General features: G+C 36.8%; 1 protein-coding gene across 1 annotated transcript in view; it reads right to left on the bottom strand.

The window, feature by feature from the left end:
* Positions 1–20,702, bottom strand: part of LOC581313 — a 62,190-nt gene that overhangs the window by 41,008 nt on the left and 480 nt on the right. Inside the window, exons 2-14 of the mRNA XM_031000424.1 lie at positions 19,782–20,074; positions 18,355–18,930; positions 17,534–18,025; positions 14,770–14,895; positions 14,173–14,309; positions 13,089–13,230; positions 12,430–12,558; positions 10,838–10,952; positions 9,878–10,090; positions 9,201–9,452; positions 8,609–8,826; positions 7,951–8,176; positions 7,065–7,301 (exon numbers count right to left, since the gene is read on the bottom strand). Of these exons, the coding sequence (XP_030856284.1) occupies positions 7,065–7,301; positions 7,951–8,176; positions 8,609–8,826; positions 9,201–9,452; positions 9,878–10,090; positions 10,838–10,952; positions 12,430–12,558; positions 13,089–13,230; positions 14,173–14,309; positions 14,770–14,895; positions 17,534–18,025; positions 18,355–18,930; positions 19,782–20,063 (3,145 nt within the window). The 5' untranslated portion in view covers positions 20,064–20,074. The remainder of the gene's footprint in view (positions 1–7,064; positions 7,302–7,950; positions 8,177–8,608; positions 8,827–9,200; positions 9,453–9,877; positions 10,091–10,837; positions 10,953–12,429; positions 12,559–13,088; positions 13,231–14,172; positions 14,310–14,769; positions 14,896–17,533; positions 18,026–18,354; positions 18,931–19,781; positions 20,075–20,702) is intronic.

Here is a 20,702-nt window from a genome sequence, read left to right as displayed (position 1 = left end):
CTAACCATGCTTCTGTTAATAAGTTTTTACTAAAGTATTCACTTTACATGTACATTTTTCTTCTTCTTTTATTTGCAAATTCATATAAAATTGAGTGTTTTTTTTACTGATCTTATAAAGTGAAGTTGCATGAGAAATAATATTTTAAAAAACAACAACTATATGTTTGACAAACTATGATGTTTGACAAATACAAACTGCTCAAAGAACCTTGATTCCACCTAAACAATTTTCATCTAATTCCTTCTTATTTATTTAATACTAGCTTGTTAAATTTTTGGAAGCTGTAATTACAAACCACAAATGTAATACCCTCCCCCAACCTTATGACATATTTCTCAGAATTGTGCCCCCTTCCAAGTCCTGGATACACTGATGATGATGATGATGATGACGATAATAACATTTAATTTGTGTTTAGTCCTGTGACTTATAAGCAACTTCATGAAGAGATTGGTGCTTAACAAGTAAACAGATAGATTGGACTGAATATGTCATAATGTACTTTCAGTCTTTGGATATTATCAACACTAAGAGTTAAAAAAAAATAATATGTACATATGATACTGACAAGTCAAATTCCATTCATTGAATGGTGGTTCATTGCACACTCTTCACTATGTAACTCTCGGGGATCATCGTTCAAATATCATTACTTTTTAAATCTTTCAGCTCAATCGTCTTCTCAATCATCACAAGATCCATTCAGTGCATCACTCCAGTAAACCTGAGACCTACATATCAAAAGACCTGTCATCATTAGCCCCACTGGCCACTTCACTAGGCCAAGTTTTCCACACAGCCTACTAATTCCCTTCCAGGTAAATAAGTCCAATCACATTCAACTCAAGCTAATTTGCAGTAAGGATGCAATAGCATACTATTTTGCTGACGCCCTTGGAATAATAGCTTGAGCTATAAATTCAAGCAATCTTGGGCTTGTTCATGGAATAGCCCATTTGGTGAGCTATTTCAACAGCAAAGAGGCATCCAATCTAGAATATGTTCTGAAGCTTGAGCTAATTCATTTAGGAAACGGCAGGTATTGCTCAACTCAGGATAATGGAAACTTGGAACTTGATATAGAGACCCTTTAACTGGGATCTCAAAAAGCACTGATCGATCTAATATCTCTAGCTCAACCATATCCCGGCTTGTGGAGATGCGCCTCAAGCAACTCTGTTGTTATATACTTCAAGGACAGATCAGTCACATGAGTAAGGAGTTCAAGAAGAATTTCATCCGTGCTGGCATGCATCAATGATCCAATCCCAGATACATGTACAATGTAGATCCAGGGCGCTTCCACCATGGGAGGTCACATTCAGGAATCATTTGCCCCATTTTTCTACCTTTCTGCCTTTCACCTGATTTTTCTTTCCCTTTTCATAAAGCAATGACCTGACATATCATATCCCCTCTCTATTAATTGTGTGCATATTTCATTTCTTACTTCCTCTTCTATTTTATGATCTCTCATGCATTCTTCATAACATAGACGTTCCAATAAAATATGAAATGTTAGATTGACATTCCGTCAAAATTTCTTCGGAGGAAAGTCTTGTTGATGTTTAATTTCTTGAGGGTATTTTTCTTGCAAAACATTGTATCTGTCCCATCATGGCCAATATTTCACTGATTACTGTTCTGTGTAGAGTTTTTAACTCATGTATAAGATCCATTTGCTTTTTGGGGACAATGCAATCTCCATTTAAACTGGAGTCTGATCTGCTTTTAAAGTTTTAACAAACCTTGTTACTTGTTCTGAGGCATATCTCTCCAAAATGTGTTTAATTTTGTTAAAGCTCTGCTGATTATTTAGACTAAATGCATTCAATGCCTAACTGGTTCAATACTCCTTTAAACAATTCAAAATATCTGAAAATGATGTAGGAAAGTGCAGTACCATCAAGGCATTTAGGTATGTCACTGGTCTTGGCAGTAAGATAAAGCCTGGGATGGTGAAAGGGATTCTAATATCAGTCAGCCCAATTCTTAACACATACCTGGCATTCTATGGCTTAATGCATGCTCCCCTACATACATTAAGACTCAGTATAAAGCACTTGAAGATCTGTGACTGCATTTCCTTCTATTTTTTCTTCTCCCACCCCTAGTGCAGCTGAAACAACAGCTTAAAACAGCCCAAGATTTGGTATGCTGGAGGGCCCAAGTGCTTCCTACAATGTTCTCAGCCTGTTCCTTCACTTACAATGCATGTTAAATTTCAAGTCTGTCAGAAAATCTTTTCATTCGGAGGAAAAAGTGATTTAATTAATTGTCAAAAAAGAGGGAAATTCCAACTTCCTATCTTTCTAACATTTTTGTTTGGTTTCCATGTTTCGAAGTGAAAGTACAGCTCCTGGCATGTTGTTATCAAAATAAGGGATAAGTCACTGAACATTCCATTTTGTACATTGACAATGAGGAAATGTTAATTTATGTTAATGCATTTCCTTTCACAATTACTATCCCATACAGGTTAAATCATAATGTAAATCTGTTGGTGACTAATCAAGATAAAGAAACTATAGGAAAGATTTTTCTTCAACTTGTACTTCTCACAACTGCAAATGGTAAATGATAAATAGAGAAATGGAAGAAAAAAAATCTTTGAAGTTATTCTACTGATGTTGTTTAATTCAACGTGATGATTTCTAAAGGCATGAATAGAAGAAACACTTGAATGAGTTGCTTTAATGAGCTGTCAAAGTTTATCACACTATCATGCCAAATTGCATGAAGATTGCTTTCAACATTTCAATTCATTAATTCCAGGAGAGAAATTGCCACTGAATTAATCAACCCCACGCTCGGCGGGCGAGATCGGAGGAAGAGAGACATTTTAGAGCAGTGTCGGTGTCACTCCCGCTGTGCCAAAGCGCAAATCAAGGTCGCAGTGATAGGGTATTGGACTCCAACGAGGACTGCATCCTTAATCATGTTTCTGCCCCATTAAGCAGTTGACTCTTGGAAAGAATTGGTCAGATCTTTGCAACTCATCCCTGTAAACGTTTGTGATCAAGTGTGAAGGCTATTGGAAGGGGGTGCAAGGATGTTTAGTTCATTAATATTATAATCTTTCTGGAGGTTTTTTTTAAGATGAAATGTACAAGCAGATAAGACAGATTTCTTAAGAAAATAGATGAATAAAAATACAATACACAATATTAAAATATTTGGGGAAAGTTTCATTATGGTGCGTTAAAGTCAAAGTTGATCCTAAATATTTTTTGAAAAAGTTTATTTATCTTTGTTTCAGTCCATCTCTCTCTTCCTCTGTCTATTCTCTCTCTCTCTCTCTTTTCATTTGTCTCCCAAATACTTAACCTGCTCACTTAAAACAGTTCAATTTGCCAATACTTAGCAATTTGTTCATCGCAATACTGTAATTATTATCTGATGGTTCTCCCTCTCTCTTCTGTCTTTCCCTCTACTCCCCCTTCTCTCTTTCTCTCTCTCTCTCTCTCTCTCTCTCTCCATAACCTTTCCTTGTCTGTTTCTCTGTCTCTAAATCCATTTTCCTCCCTCTCTATCTTCTCATTTTCTCCCAAATACTTAACCTGCTCACTTCAAACAGCTCAATTTGCCAATACTTAACAATGTGTTCATGAAAATACTGTAGTTATCTGAGGATAGCTCTCCCTCTCTCTCCTCTCTGTCTTCCCCTCTCTCTCCTCTCTGTCTTTCCCTCTATCCCCCTTTCTCTCTCTCTCTCTCTCTCTCTCTCTCCTTCTCTCTCCCCTCTCTCTGTCTCTTTTCCCCTCACACTCTTTTTCTGTCTGTATGTCTGTCTTTACAATGTTATGTCCCTCTGTCCTTTCTCCTCTCCCCACATTACTCTTCCTCCTAGCACCTGCTCACCTTTGGTATATAGCAAAGCCTTGCCAATCTCAAAGACTAGCGTTGCTCTTAGAAAACGAAGTCACACCATCTTAGGGTAGTTATATGGAAGTAATGTGATTCTCCTTAATGGGATGATATGAATAGGATTCATAGTACAGAGGGGTGTGAGAGTGATCTCTGACATCTCCATTATGAGGTGTGGGACAAGAACAGGGTCTCTTTGGAGCTAGAAGGCTGTAACTCATATACTTTAACATAGAATTAACGCCTTTCTGGCTTTAAAAAGGTGATATTTGTATTTTGAGAGTCAGAAGGGATCTAACTCGGTGTAAATAGGATGAGTGAATATCGTTTTAGCTCTCCGTGGTGACATCATCAACCTTCTTGGATTTATCATCAAAATCAAGTAAATCTGTTTAGTAAATATTGAAGGATTTATAAAGTATTGTTCCTATACCTTGTAAGGCATTGATTAAAGGTCTGAGTTTGATTATAACTTTGGCTGGAGTCTATGTTATACCCAAATCAATTTTATCCAACAGGCTAAGGAATAAATAAATCTGATAGTAGTCACTATCAAGTCCCAGAAGAATGTGAAGCAGCGTTTTTCTGGGGCATCCAGTATGCCCCCCCCCCCCCCAAAAAAAAAATCATCTTTAAAATGGAAAGAATGGAAAATAATGTACACTAATCATGCTTGTTGATAATTTCATATGATCTTGTGTATTACGTAAAAGGAGAAAGTATACTCAAGTTTCAAATATCAAACAAATCCATATGCTCAATGGAATGACATCGGGATCAACACATTATAATAAATAGCTCTTAATGTAGTATGCATTTCATGTTTTGGAAATTTATGTACATTGAACTGGGTATACTAACATACATAACATGTGCATTGACTATTCGAAAGGCTATCTATTAAGTGTAAAACCTGAATGCATGTACAGCTCTTTACTCTTTCTCTCTCTTTCCTTTAAAACATACCAAGATAGTTCTGACGATTGCATTCCTGACCATGGCAAATGAATATATGCAAATTAAATCCCACGCAATCAACTAAACACATTCCCCTTACAAGTATTCATGTTGAAGGCTTGGTGGTTAGAATGGCATTTAAGTTTGCGGAGCAGTGACCACTCGCATTTATCTTGTAAAGCCATCCGTCATGGTATTCACCTGTCGTATGTACACAGTGTTATGATCTATCATGTATGCATGGAGGTGGACAGGGGAGTGACATTGGCAGGTTTTATTACCGAGCTGATAGACGAAAAGTGGGTGATGATGATTATGAACGAGAGATGGAGATGGAGAGTCACAGATAAATTAAATAGCCACATAGATAAAATAGATAGATAGATAGATGAATAGATAGCTAGATAGATATATAGATAGATAGATAGAGACAGAGAACAGAGAGAAGACAGAGGAAGAGACAGACACAGAGATACAGAGAGACAGAGAGAGAATGTTAAAAAAAGATTCATAGAGATGGAAAGAGTGAACTGAGATTGAAAGAGACAGAGACAGAGACAGCGAGGGAATGACAGAAATAAATTTAGAGAGACAAAGACAAATTAGGAACAAGTGAAAAAGAGTGATTAAGAGATACAGAAAGAGAAAAAGATAGTGGGATTCAAAGAGTAGGAGAAATAAAGAGGGGTTACTAGGAAACAGAAACTACAGAGGAAACAGAAATAGAATAAAGAATAAGAGGGGGAGAGAGGAGTACACACAAGTAGAAAAGAGTAGAAAATGGATAATGAAGAAATTAATATAGAAAGGATTTGTGCCAAAAATTGTGAAATTAATGTGAACTAAACCAATAAAAACATGAATTATCAAATCTTGTAATCATTACATGACTTGAATACTTATTGTAAAGTATTGTTCATGGGCTGTGATCAAGCTCCAGTTTCATTAACTTGTTATCTACAATGTATTTAATCGGCTACAGATCTATGACAACTTTTCTCATAACTATGCAAATGTAATGATTTTGGTTCATTTGAATTGAATTGAATTAAATTGGTAGTTTATTTCAATCATTGTAACCATATCATTTTATAAACCAGGGCCCAGGTAATTTAAAGAGAGGAGATTCATCTAAAGATGATTTCTATTTAGTTAGTTATGTGTGTAGAGGGAGCCCTAACAGTAGCTTGCTTACATCCCTTTGAGTCTTTCTGTCATGAATTTTGTGGCAGCCCTACCGTACATGAATTTTATCCCACCCAGCTCAAGGAGGTTGATTTTATAAATGCTCTATCTAGGCATTCACGACATTAAGAACATATTATTTGGTATACACTGAATTGCAAAGAAGTTTTTCATCACTCTTTATAACTCTTGATGCCTTTTGCTTGCTCTCCCACAGACTTTCTTATGCCAGTTCTGAGTCTATTAATGTACAATGAGATTTCTGAAAATATTTCTCTCTTTCATTTTGTTTGTTCTCTCTCTCTCTTTCTCCCTTGCTTCCATCATTCTTAAACTCACCATATGAAGAATGCAATATAAATATTCTAATTAAAGATAACCATTCTAATTAAAGATAACCATTCTAATTCAAGATAACTATTCTAGTTAAAGATAACTATTCTAATTAAAGACAACTATTCTAATTAAAGATAACTATTCTAATTAAAGACAACTATTCTAATTAAAGGCAGCTGAATCATAATGCAAATATCTTATCCATGAACAAGGCAAAATTATTATTGTTTAGTGTAATGCAAAGAAATTTATCTCTCTGCAATTTGGGATTTGTTTTTGTTTGGCTTATACATACATGCATGTAGCACACAGAGACAAAAATTGTCATAAGGGTCCTATATTTTACATCTATTTGTTGTCCATGACAATCATATGCGATACTCTTATATTACAGCTTTCACAATCTAAGGTACCATGAATACCAATTGGTAAATTGGCTGGCATGCCACAAGTAAATATCAACACAACAAACAGGCACCATTAAACATGAGTAGTGAACTGTGCATATCAAACCTAATCCATTTAAAAAAAATCTTAAGTGGCTACGTGACAACAGTGGTATAATCTGAATGGAACAGTTTTTTAATACTTTCATTTAAAAATAATTCAGAAGCATTTGGTAAATCTACCCCTTGAGAAGTACAATGTGGCACATTGATATCATCCAAGTGGCACATAAAGAGTTGTAATAACTGAATCCAATGACTATGACTTACTTGTAGGATCCTGTGCAGTCATCCAAGCCCCTAGATGTAAGGCATGCTGTAGACTCAGAGGTAGAGGGTGCTTCACACCGTGGTCAGTCTTGACCATAGCACTGTCCAGTGACCTACCAACAGGACCAAGATCAACCCCAAGACCGGTCAACAAGATGGACAGGTCAGATGATCTGGATGGGAGGGAGCCACGTCCAGCTTCGATACCTCCATATTTGTCCTCGTGTAAGGTGTAGCCTACGATAATGAAGGAAGGGTAGTTACATATTTAATACACATTCACAGATTCTTTAAACTCCATTCATGTCTGTTTAAGGTCACTTGTTAAAAACAAATGATTGTATTTATATTTTCTACTGTCTATTGTTGTTAACAAATGTATTTTTTAAATATATATATATATATATATATATATATATATATGCAGAATTATTCAAAAAGATGCAGTTATTGATGTGTACTATAATACTTGGCACAGCTAAAGAAAATCTATAGAGAGTGTAAAGAGTCAGTTTGGGTTCTTAGAAGAAGAACTATTCAAAATCTGTCTACCATGAAAGAATTGAAATATAACTAACATTTACAAGTTAAACAACTGATAGGCTTTATCTCAAGCACAGCACAGTTTCAAGATTGCCTTGCACAGTAGTTCCAACCATGTCCCTAGAAGGAGTCAATAGTTGTACAGTCAAACCTGTCTATAGCGACCGCCCAAGGGAAACACAAAAAGTGGTCTTTGTAGACAGGTGGTCTTTAAAGACAGGTTCCTTTAGTACATTTTTTCAATGAGAAACCATTGTCAAGGGAAACAAAAATGCGCTTGTTGTAGACAGGTGGTCTTTGTAGACAGGTGGTCACTAAGGCAGGTTTGACTGTATATTCTTACCCAGTTCTCCTGCTAACTTCTTCATGAGTTCCTCCATGTCCTCTTCATCTAAAGGACTCTCCTGGTTTCTCAGGTCAAGCAGCTTTAGACTCTCAGCCAGGTGTAATAACTGAATTAATGCTGATAAGGTCTCACAACCCAGGCTGTTTCTATTGAAAGACATCGTGTGCAGCTTCTTGGCCTTGGTAAGAAGACTAGTCAGCACATCTTGACAGTCATCTGATAGCTGTATGATGTATACAAAGCACATAGTTTTTTTTATTGAAAGCCTGAGCCTGTAAGCTTGAGACTGTTTAAGAAATGAAATTACTCAATTTTAAAGTTATTTTTACATTTCAAACTTTGAAAAACAACAATTCCCCATGTTTATAACACTTTAGGAGACTTTTTTTGCACAATCTAACATCTTTTATTCTCACTGAATAATTATAGTACTTTAAAAGGTACATAAATATCCTTTTGACAAAGTTATTCAATTACCAAAATTTGTTAGTACTTATCACTTTTCATATGGAAGTATATTGCTATGAAATAGAAAATGCTTTTTTATAAATATTTGATTGTGATTTAAGCTATAAATAAGCAGGCTTTATGTGGATGGCTATTAAGCTGAGCAAAAAGGATATGAGTGGTCCTCGTAATGTTGATCTAAAAATACCTGATTAGAGTTGAGATTAAAAGATTCAAGAAGTGGCTCTCCTGAACTGATCATGGCCTTCAGTAGGGGATTGATCCCTGAACCTGTCAACCTGTTGTTGGCTAAGGTTAGTGAGGTCAAGCACCATCCAGCAGCAAGGGCAGAGGTCAGAGGTTCAAGGTCAGAATCTTTGAGAGCACAGCCAGCTAAGGAAAGACTCTTCAGACTCAGATTGGCAGCTGTAAACAAAATAAAAAAAGAAAGTTACTTTTTAGGGTATCCTTGCAAAGTAATACTTTCTTTCGATTAATATGACCGTAAACTTTCCACTCTTTGATAAGGAATTCACCTATATTTACCAGCCTGTGCTCACATGAGATTTACATGTGTGTAATATGCCAGGCATATCATAAAACTGGTAGGAAAAAAATATCTGAATAATTTCAGTACTTTAAATAGCAGCCTCTAAACCCTTCTAGGTCAATAGAGCTTGTATTGCCCAGTTAAGTTTATCAAAGGTATTGCACAATACTTATTTTGGTGATATCATATTTCTTGACAATATATATTCCTTTCAGCATTGAAGCAAATATCAGTCTACCGATTCCCTCACCTGGTTCCAAGAGTTGGGCCAATGCTTGTGTCTCAGACAGCTTGAGTCCACTCAGACAGAGCTCCGTGAGACCACCCGGTCCCTGCAGGAGCTCAGACAGCCTGCCCAGGCTTGTGGGTGATATCCTGGCCTTGCATAGACTGAGCATGGTGAGGCTGGGGAAGGAGGGGTTGTTGAGGAGATGATCAGGAAGGCCTTCCAGAGACTGCTGATCAAGGTGCAGGTGAGTCACACCAGATGATACTACTGCATCTGAATCAGTGAAAATAGAGAACCAAAATGAAGCATTTCAAAATGTGGCTATTTAATTCAACTCAATGTAATTCAATATTATTTATTGTAATTTATGTAATTCCATGCAAATTTCAATGTTTTAAATGACAAAATAAATGTGCACTTACACATACCCTTTTCAAAACAAATCACTACCAATTAAACTCTGTACAGAAGCACAAACAAAAAATAATTTAAAGAACTCTTTTAGCCAATAGCAAAGGTAATGAGGACATTAGTCAACAAGTTTTCTTCACTGCGTTGTGTCTTGGGCTTTTGACTTTGCTATATCCATGGTCAAAAGGAATATATTGCAGAATTATTCTCTTTTGAAGTATTCAACTATGTATGATAGTATGTAAGTATTTTTGGTACAATCTTGTAATAATATGTCAGTTCCTTACCAGAACCCTCTGTCAGTGCAGTTAGCTGAGCAACAGACTGAAGCGAGGCTGTCGTCATCTCAGAGTTGCCTGATAAACTCAACTCTGTGATGTGTGGCAGGCATGCAGGGAGATGATTGGCTAGTACCTTCATGATTTCATCGGTAATCGAACAGTTCGCTAGATTCAAATTCTTCAGGCAGCTTTTCCTTTTCTCATTTATGGGTGCTAGGTCTATGTGTTCATGGATGAAGAAAACAATGTAAGAACATTACTGATTGAATGAACATCAGCAGCATATAGTTGAATTTAATAAAAAAGTCTGAAATGTTGAAATATTTATATTCTTATTCCTAATATAACCTCAGATTCACTTTATGAAACTACCATGCTGTTTCCAAAAGATTGCATCTTCTTCCAAAGATAGCTCATCTTTTCGTCTGGTTGCTCTCAGCATTGAGCACTATTGTTTGTTTATGAGATGTTTTGTTTGTTCATGTGTACATGAGAAAGCACCATAGCTCAGTTGTTAGAGAAGAAGCCTTAAAACCTAAGAGGTCACGGTCAAAACCCAGATATGGCCATTATACCCTTGAGAAAAGCAACTAATTTCTTCACATGAAATAAACATTATTTGATTTAAAGAATGTTATACTATAGTCACATCACCAAACTGAATTAAATTGCCCAATATCTTATAAATTTGTTCAATCTGTTATCAGTATGGTGTCAGTCTTATTGATGTGAATTAGGTCTTATATAAGAGCCCCACTGTACTACTTGTAGATACTTGCTCCCTCTATATAGAAAACAATGCCTAAGCGGTGTCCGTTGGTGCCCCATGATCCTCTTTTTCTTATGTTAATTGAGAGCTGAGTTGATGAGATAGCCACCTGTCAGTGACAACGCTTGGTGGTCTAATCCCTCCTGGCCAGACTAGTACAGACGGACTTTAAGACATTTAATGATCCCTGAACTTACCAAGGTTCTGATTCCCCGTTTCACTGATTCTGGTATCATTCAGGTTGAGGGTCTCCACGGTAGCATGTTGAAGACAAGTCACCAGGAACTCAACAAACACATTCACATTAGAAACCTGTTCAAACAAATAGACGATTTAATTTATTAATTTGGTAATGTTTGTAAATTACAGGCATTTCTTTAAAAGGCTATTTTTCTAAGGAACAATTTATATGATGCACCTAATGTCATGTTACATGAAGAGTTTATTCATAACTAGGTTGAATTTTACTGAATATGCCTTGAAATTTGACAGATCAAATGCAAGTAAACAACAGGGTAACACAGAACCCGATTAACCCTTACTGTACTGGGGGGGGGGGGGCCTGGGAGGCCCCCCCTCGACATTTTCGGAGATCGCGCCGCAACCGCTTGGAATTTTGAATTGTCGTTTCATGACTTTTTTCCCTCAAGTCTTGCGCACATTTTGATACCATTTTCGTCAAAATCGGATCTACCTGTAAGGTGTTACATAACAATTAGTATGCGCATGTCAATCAAAAAAGTGCTATAATTGCATATATTCATGTACAAGCAGAAATGTGAAGATATGAATTGATATAAAATTGCTTTTATATGTTTCTCAGAGTAACTTGATGTATTCCAGAACAAAAGAATACATTAGAAATAAAACAATAGATATAATAAGAAATAAAAAACAATAAAATACATAAGAAAATAAATAGTAGAAAATCGCATCAAATTTGCATAAATTATCATTATTAATTACATCAAATAACTATTTTGTGTTAGAAAAGAAGTTTCATATGAATAATGAGTTTCAACATTCAAAAAGTGGAGTCTGACAATTTTTGTAATGATTCTAGTTCCCTAAATATTGTTCCTGATTTGATATTCATGAATGCGTAATTTGCATATTCATAATTTATGCAAATTAACCTATGCATTTTCAAATATCATAAAAATAATAAAACCTCATGAATTTGAGATGAAGGAAACATTAATTCAATACATTTTCAAGATTCTTCACAAGTCTACGGACAAATATGTAGCATTTTCTGTAAAATGCATAAAATTAGCATTTTGCATAATTAATTAGGCTATAACGAGAAAAATTTGCATATTAGGAAAAAACTAATTATACCATCTTGTTCCTTACGTAAATATCTACAAATATGCAAATTTTTGTGTTCATCGGACATTCGACGGCCGAGATCATAGGGGGGGGGGCCTCCCAGGCCCCCCCCCCCCCCCCAGTCAGAGGGTGCTCAAAATAGCCCAGTACAGTAAGGGTTAAGAAACCCTTTTCAGTCAAAGCAAGTGAATTAAGAAATAGTATAAATGTGACTTGTCGAAAACAATATCGCTAGTGAATTTGTTTGTCTCACAATGTATGGTCAACAAGGGATCTGAAAGTATATTTAGCATGAATATAAATGTCTATTTACATTTTATTACCACATGCCCCAAATATCTACTCATATGCACATGGTTATATTCGTAACTTCCACTCACTTTGCAAGTCATTTCTAATATCCCTAACCCCAAATACGCCCACACACACACAGCCAGCACAGAAATAAGTTGCTTACATCATTGCCTCCTGCATGGAGTGTAATGAGGGAGGAGTTCTCCTTGACTCCCTCTCCCAGGAGCTGGAGGCCAGGACCCTGGATCCCACAGTTACGAACATTCAGCTCCTTTATTGCACATGAGGAATTCTAGGAAGGAGCAACATGGAATGACATTGTAACATATAGTGAAGAAAAATGCAAGAACATGACATTTCAGAGCGGAAATTAATATTCAACCAAATAGCATTTTACTAGGCACCTATTTCAGTGACATGAGTCATACATTGTCATCGAAAACCGAATGCATGAATTCCAGTCATGGGTACACCTGTTGAATACAAATGTATACAGTTAAACTTGGGCTAAATTTTGTAATCTAATCATGGGATCAGTTTTGTCAGTGTGTTTCACAAACTAATTAAGAAAACAAACAAAAACACTGACTTACAGTGCTATTATCACACACTATACAGTGATCTTTTTAGACTAAACAAATTTCTAACACAACAACCAATATTTAGAGCTAAAGAATGAGAGGAATTGTGGACATAACAATCAAGCGAGTTAACAAACTCACTCAAACTTTTCCAATTCAGAATAAATCTACAGTCAGCCATAATAAGTCATGTGTAACTGTGTACATATAAACTGACAGTGGAAAATAATATCCCACTTACCTTCAATACTGCACTAAGGGAAGTGACCAATGAAGTACTATCTGATAATTGATTGTGGCTGATATTAAGACTACTGAGGGTTGTGTTTTCTAGAAGACCTTCCATGAGAGCATTCAGATCTGTCCCTCCACAACTTGATATGCTTTAAAAACAGACAGCATTATATTCAATTACATAGATTGAACAAAACTCTTTAATTATACAATTAAAAAAAAGAAGGTCAATATATCACTTTCAAATTATCCTTACACAAATGAAATAGAGTGTTAAAACCTCATTAAATTTGTTATGTTTGAAATTGATAGTAATGAAATATATATGCATTCGTTTGTTCAAATGTGGCTCAAAGCATTAGCATTCAAATCATCCTCTATATAAGTGTAAAACATCTTTAAAGAGGGAATATTACCGCATACAGTAGAAAAAGTAAATCAACTACACTGGTTTTGAGAACATCTGTTTAATCTCCATGCTGATAAAAATATAAAATCTGGATTATATATATATATATACAGTTTTACTGGGACGTAGTCAATAATACACTACATTGATACCTGACGCCAAACAATTTACATTAATACATTGGATAACATTTCTATGGTTTGAATCCACAAGGGCATCAAATCTGTGTTAACACCAGTGGCGTACGCAGGATTTTTTCAAGGGGGGGGGGGTTTAAAAATTGGGCCCAAAATTTCGCAACGACTCAGCTTTATTATTTTGCTCCCGAAAATTTGAAAATCGCGTTGGCCGAAAAGTCGCTCAATGGGGGGGGGGGGGGGGGGGGGGGGGGGGGGGGGGGGAAACTTTTTTTTTTTTTTTTGGGGGGGGAAATTTGAAAATTTGACATTTTGTTCCATTGGGGGGGGGGGGGGGGGGTAAGGTCACCTTTTTTTTAGGTCAGCCATTGGCATAATTAAAACCCCCCCCCCCCATGCGTACGCGCCTGGTTAACACCCATGTCACTCCAAACACACCAATTTACCCTTAAAAATACATTGACAATGTGTTTTATGCAGAACATTAATGGGCCTGAATCATCATGGTTTGAACAATCAAATGCATGTTACAATCTAGAACTTACTTCAGACTTGTGAGAGAAGTATTGGTCTTCAAGGAAGGACCTATGCATCTTGACAGGTAATCCTTCCCTAACTGATTACTAGAGAGGTCTAAGCTCTTTAATGTCTGATTGGTCATAAGCATCACACCTACACTCTCCTGCAAAGAGAGAGAATAATGAAATGTATAATGACTTTGGGAAATATTTGAAGATTTATTTAAAATTCAACCTTACTTATGTTCATTACAACAAGATATATTATAAAACTGCATCGTCACATACTGTTTACAGTGCATTGCATAATTCAAACACAATGCGCACTTTTAACATTACTTCACCGAATATCATTACTAAATCATTTGTGGTTTCAAACAACATATACACATAAATGATAATTGTATCTTATTTTCTTTGAATAATGAACGATAATTATTTTGAATAGGTTTCTTTAATACACCTAATAATATGTGTAAGGAACCAAAGTGAAAAATTAACTCTACATGTAGAAAATGCATCACATAACATGTCAATTTCTAGTGTTATAACTTGTATTGCAAAGTACAAGTTTTAGTCTGGATTGCCTTATCATGCTTCAAGTTAAATGGGAGTCCCACTCACCGCTGTATCTGTGTCTGTCTTGTTGTTGGAAAGTACAGCTGACTTGATGGAAGTATTGGCTGACAGTGCCATCATGATCACTCTGAAAGCTTGAGGTCCCATCTCATTCTTGTCCAAATCTAACTCCTGTAAAGTAATCATTTAAATACAGTTCTAATGTTACTACCTATGAAAGTATACAAAACTAAAAGTCTTGATACAAGGAGATGGATTAAAATTGAATAAGACCATAAGTCTCCTGTATGTACAGTACACGCCGAAAATCTCCGCAACACGATTACACAATTTATTTTTAGGATTACACGGTTTACACGATTCACCTGAATAGTGTAACTGTGTAATCGTGTAAATTTACACGATTGAAGAATGTCGCTCTGAAACGTGTAATCGTGTAAATAGTTAAGTGCATTGGTCGGATGATTCGACCAGATGCAACAATCGTGTAACTGTGTAATCGTGTAAATTTACACGATTGAAGAATGTCGCTCTGAATCGTGTAATCGTGTAAATAGTTATTAGGGTTATAAGGGCATTGGTAGAACGATGCGACAAGCTGCAACAATCGTTAAATCGTATCCTGCTTACACCAATTGCTTTATACACAACTTACCTTCAGTGTACATCAGTTAATTACTGTACTTTATATTCGTGTAAAAACCTCAGCACTTTCCACTAACATGCATCGTATACTAATCCGTGAGACCGTCAAGGTATAGTTAAACGTCAGAAACAGGAAGACATGATAGATGAAATAGAAAAGGAAAAAAGATAGCTACGAGGAGAAGGGAACATATAAAAGGAAAACGAGGGTTGAAAGGCACGATATAAAGATAAACAGAAAAAATTATGCAAGAGAGAAAAAAGGGAAAACTAAAAAGTTGACCGGAAGAAAAGAAAGAGTGAAATAGAGTGATAAAAAAAAGAAGGGCGAAACATAGTAAAATTAACAGAAATGAGAAGGCTATGAAACGGAGAGGAAATGAGACAAATTAATAAGGTAAGAGGGGAACATAATGAGGGAAAGAGAGGCGAGAAAGATATGGGGGAATGGAAAGATATTGAAAGAAAGAGAGAGAGTGAGAGAGAGAGAGAGATAAAAAAAAGCTTTAGTTGAAAGGAAAGGGGCACCGATCAGATTTTAATAGGGGCATTTATCGGAGTTGATGGGGGCATTTATCAAAAGTGAAGAGGGGCACTTCTCGTACTTAAAGAGCAATACTTACTAGAGATTAAAAGGACACTAATGAGAATGGAAAATGGACACTTATTGCAAAGGAAAATAGGAACTCGTCGAAGGAAAAGGGGCATGTGTCAAAAGAAAAGGAGCACTTACTCAGAGTTGAAAAGGGGAAGGGGCACTTTTACAAATTAATAGGGACACTTGTCAAAGTAAAATAGGTACTTTTCCTACATTCAAAGGGGCACTTTGGGGGAACTTGAAAAAGTGGGGGGACACTGTGCCGCTAGCTAAACGTAACTCAAAGACAGTTGGCCATTTACTTATTCTATTCATTCTCGGCTTGCAACTGTTCCCTACACTCTGTAGCCAGTGGCTTACATACTTACGTACATGTAATACCTATTGTTCAGGGGGATCCTATGTTCAAGGGGAACCCCCTGAACAATAGGTATTATGTAAGGATCTCTGCCTGTAGCTAGGGCGACGGCCTTTGTCCCCGGCGAGGGTCAATGGCAGGGCACATTCAGAGTAAGCTTCTTTTGTATGTGACAGGAAGTGTGCCCTTAAGCCTTGACCGTAGCTCTTTATACATATAGCTGAATAATGCAATGTTGTAAAAGGTAATTTACGAAAATGAGGAACGCTAAAAAAGCAATAAGTGATCAAAGTCTAAGGCCCGAATTCACAAAGGAGGTTTGTCGACAAACCTTGGTTTCCGTGCGTCATATGACGCGTTTTGACGCGTTTTGACGCGTTTTTACAAACCAGGTTTGTAAAATGGATAATGATTGAATAAAAAAAAGTATAACGATATTCATAGTAACGAATGAGCTGGTGAACATAATTCTAATTGGTACAGCCTTGTAATGTAAGAGTATCACAACATACTTAATTATGTTAGCCCTCCTTTACATTTTGTTATCATTTTTACTTATTCACAACTTAGGAATAACAAAATTCCCCCCTTCCTTCGTCGTTCATCGCTTTTTTCTTTTTTCTCACCGAGGATTAAATCCGAGAGTGCTTTTCGGGAAGTGGACTGATTTTTTTTAACTTTAAAACAGTCTATAATAAAACTAGAGACAAGACACTGCAATTAAAAATATATACAAGAGAAAGAAAGCGTAATCTTCGCTATCCCCTCGTATCGTCCACGTTGTCCTCGTTCAACCAAGAAGTAAGTTCTTGCTTTTACTGAACTAGACGTCCTTAACCTGCTCACCATCACCACTGAAAATAAATTGTAACACAATTCCAGCGAGCAATCGAATCGTGTAAATTTTGAATCGTGTAATCGTGTTGCGGAGATTTTCGGCGGGCAGATTACACGATTACACGATTCGACCTGAATTGAGGAATCGTGTAATTTTACACGATTACACGTTTACACGATTCAAATTTCGCTTCATTGGCAAAAAACGAATCGTGTAAAAATAAATGGTTACACGATTCCCGCGAGCAGTCGAATCGTGTAAATTTTGAATCGTGTAAATCGTGTTGCGGAGATTTTCGGTGTGTACTGTATAATGCATAATTTGTAGGAAAAAATAATACGTCCAAACATATACTAAAACAAGAATTTACCTCCACATCAGTCAACTTTGTGAGAAGTTGGGTGAAAGAACTATCTGCTTGGAGTGGAGCATGGTCCAGATGCAAGCTCCTGATACCGGAAGCCACTAAATCCAGCACATGCTTAGGATCCACTAGTGGGCAGAACGCACGGATAGCACGATCGAAGCTCTCCTGAGCCTTTGGGTCCAGCTCTTTGCTGGACTTTGGGACAGTGTTCTCCGAGGTATTTGAGACGGGTTCAGGAACAGTATTTTGGGCATCTGAGGAAACACCTACAGTCCCTTGAATTTGACCATCAGCCGCTTCAGGAGCAGCATCTCCTGGATCAGCTAGTGGATGATCAACTCCATCAGTCTCGTCACTGGTGATTAGTGCTTCCTCAGGCTGGAGATTAAGTTGGTCTTCTGCTTCAGTGTTTGAATTGCCATTAATATTTTCATTTTGAGTAGATGTGTCAAGTGAACCTTGTTGCTCTTGTTTAGAATCTGGTCCATCCGGCACCTGTTGAGGTGAACAATCAGAGAAGCAAAAGGGAAAAGGATGGTAATGATAAAATCATCATGGACAAATATTGAGATGAAAATTTGAAATAACGATTAACAATTAACTTGTCTAATTACAGAAAGTATGTGTCTTCAATGAAGTGGATCATTAACAGAGTTTAAAAGAGATTATAATTGTACATCGGATCTTTAGAAGACATCTCATAAAACATATATTAAAATAATTATTTCACCAACATGCCCTATAAGATTTCATATGAATTGAAAAGTTGAGAAAGAAGAAAAAGTTATTTTATTAAAGACAGAGATATGCTCATAATTACAAACCTGTGATTCTGTTTTATCATCAACTGCTTCAGAAGAAGTAATGATTGTATCTTTGCTAGGTTCCGGTGCTTGGTCTTCTGTGATCTCACTGGGATCATTCTCAAGTTGAGGTTTAGGATCTTCTAGAGAGTCATCAAAATTTAACGTTGGAACAGTACTAACAACAATGGTGGGATTAGAAGTATCTTCCGCTTGCACATCTGTAGGAGCAGAATGTATTTCATCCTCATGATTTTTTTCTTTCTCAACTTCAGTTTGATCCTTGGTGTTTTCTGTGAGAGATGCTGAATTTGCTGAGTTTTCTTTCAGTCCAGCTGCTGCCTTGGTAATGGTTGCATCCACCAGGGCACGGACTGCCACACTGTCCACCGAGGAGGCTACACTGGAGGGTCGTACATCTCTGTGGACAGGCTTACCTTGGAGAGCACAAACATTAGCTGCTGCCTTATTAATTGTATGATTGATCAAAGCTCGCACAGCAACACTGTCCACAGATATAGCACTAGTTGGCCTCACATTGCCGACTCCTTCAGCTTGTGCACCTGAGTTGTTGCCCTCCACCTGCTCATTTGGATTCTGAAAGAAAATAAATGAATGAGCATTCTTCAGATCTATTCTTTGTTAACTGTTTAAAGTTTGCATACATGCCGTCTTGGTCTGCTCTCCTAACTACTTTGACTGTTAGTCTTTCTCCAAACTTGAAAGCCTTTTGATCTAGTTTGCTTATTCCACCAAGGCCTTGTACACCGTTATTCTTCCTTCTCTAGATGTAGAATCCATAATTGACCTCATGGTCATTATCGTTTAACTTCAGTTCAACCTTTACTGGACTTGACTAGTACACGTACCGTTCTTGGAACGTGGACCACAGTTCTGACTTCTGACTCCATTTATTCCCTTCCCTTTGCACATATGATCACAAATAATTACTCATCTGCTTCCGAGATCTTATGCTGTCTTCATGTTCAGCCTGTACTATCAGGTCTTGGCAGAATGAACTTCATTACATATCCAATTTGGTCCTTGAATTTATTTTTCTGATCATGCTCTACAGATGTCCTGTCCATACCACTATTCTACTTGAATGTCTTTTCAAGGACGGAACTGGCAAACCCTCTCAGGTTTCTTGCGTAAGTTTGCTGGGGCAAGTACTATCACTCATTACCACCTAAATCGTTATCCCCTATAAATACCTATAACCTTTCTTTGCAACATGACAACAATTCTTATAATGGGGAACTCTTAATGCTCCTTTTACTCAACAATTGCTTCATCATATCTGTTATTACCCTGATTCTTCTTTACCCATATACAGTTGTCAAGTGCTTTTATTTGCCTTCACAAAAGTACTAAATCCCAGTAAAGAACTTTTAGATACCAAATACTTTTTTATAATCTAATGAATATATTTTCTGTATTCCACTCACCTCGTTCTTGTCATCATCCCTGGGAAATTTATCAGAATGGTTATCTTCTGAATTGGAAAATTTCTCCACAGCAGTTTGCTCAATGCCCACACTGCTTGGTTCATCTGCAGATTCTGACTTGTGTGTGTTACCTATGTGGTTGTTGGGCTCAGGTGCTATGGCAGGGTCAGATCCCTGTAAATTTTGACCCCGGATATCCTCAACAGGAGTGTCAACTTGTTGGGGTGGCCTGACAGATGGGGTGGATTCGGTGGCAGTTGTCTTGGAATTCCCACATCCCATGTTTTCTGCATCTGTAATAAACAAATGTTAAGTAGACTAAGAACAGAGAGAAGGAATGAGAACCAAAAAATAAATGGAAATTTACCTGTAGACAAAAAAAACCCTCAAAATTTGTCAATACTTTTGAAATCTTATTCATTGAAAGACTTAATAGGCAAAAAGATTATTATGAAGGAAAAACTGTGCACGAGAGTTATGTGCATATGGGTGCCAACTATAAGGTGATCGCACACATAGCTGTATTACTATCCTGCATGGCTGTGTAATAAAACTAAAAGCTGTGCCATTGATTCTCAACATTTCAAACACCACTGTAAAAAAAACTCAACTGATTTTACTCAAAATCGGTACTTTAGTGACAATTGATGACACCTAAATTAAATAGCAGTAAAATACAATCTTTAACTTACAGATGTGAGAAAGAATAATTAAAAAATTGTAAGTCTACTGTCAAACTGTCAATCGGCATGATTGTGTGCATTTGTGTATTATAAGTGTATTGACTACATGTAATCATGTGTGCAAATGCTGCCTATTAACAGGTAGTGCAGTGCTAGAGGAGTAGAGGTCAATACGCATTAGCATCGACTCTCTAGACTCTACTCGACTACGTCTCTAGTCTTAGACAGAAATAACCGT

The sequence above is a fragment of the Strongylocentrotus purpuratus genome, unplaced genomic scaffold (genome assembly GCF_000002235.5).
Source record: "Strongylocentrotus purpuratus isolate Spur 01 unplaced genomic scaffold, Spur_5.0 spur5_scaffold_6, whole genome shotgun sequence".
Lineage (NCBI taxonomy): Eukaryota > Metazoa > Echinodermata > Echinoidea > Camarodonta > Strongylocentrotidae > Strongylocentrotus > Strongylocentrotus purpuratus.
This window is presented reverse-complemented; position numbering and strand designations above follow the sequence as displayed.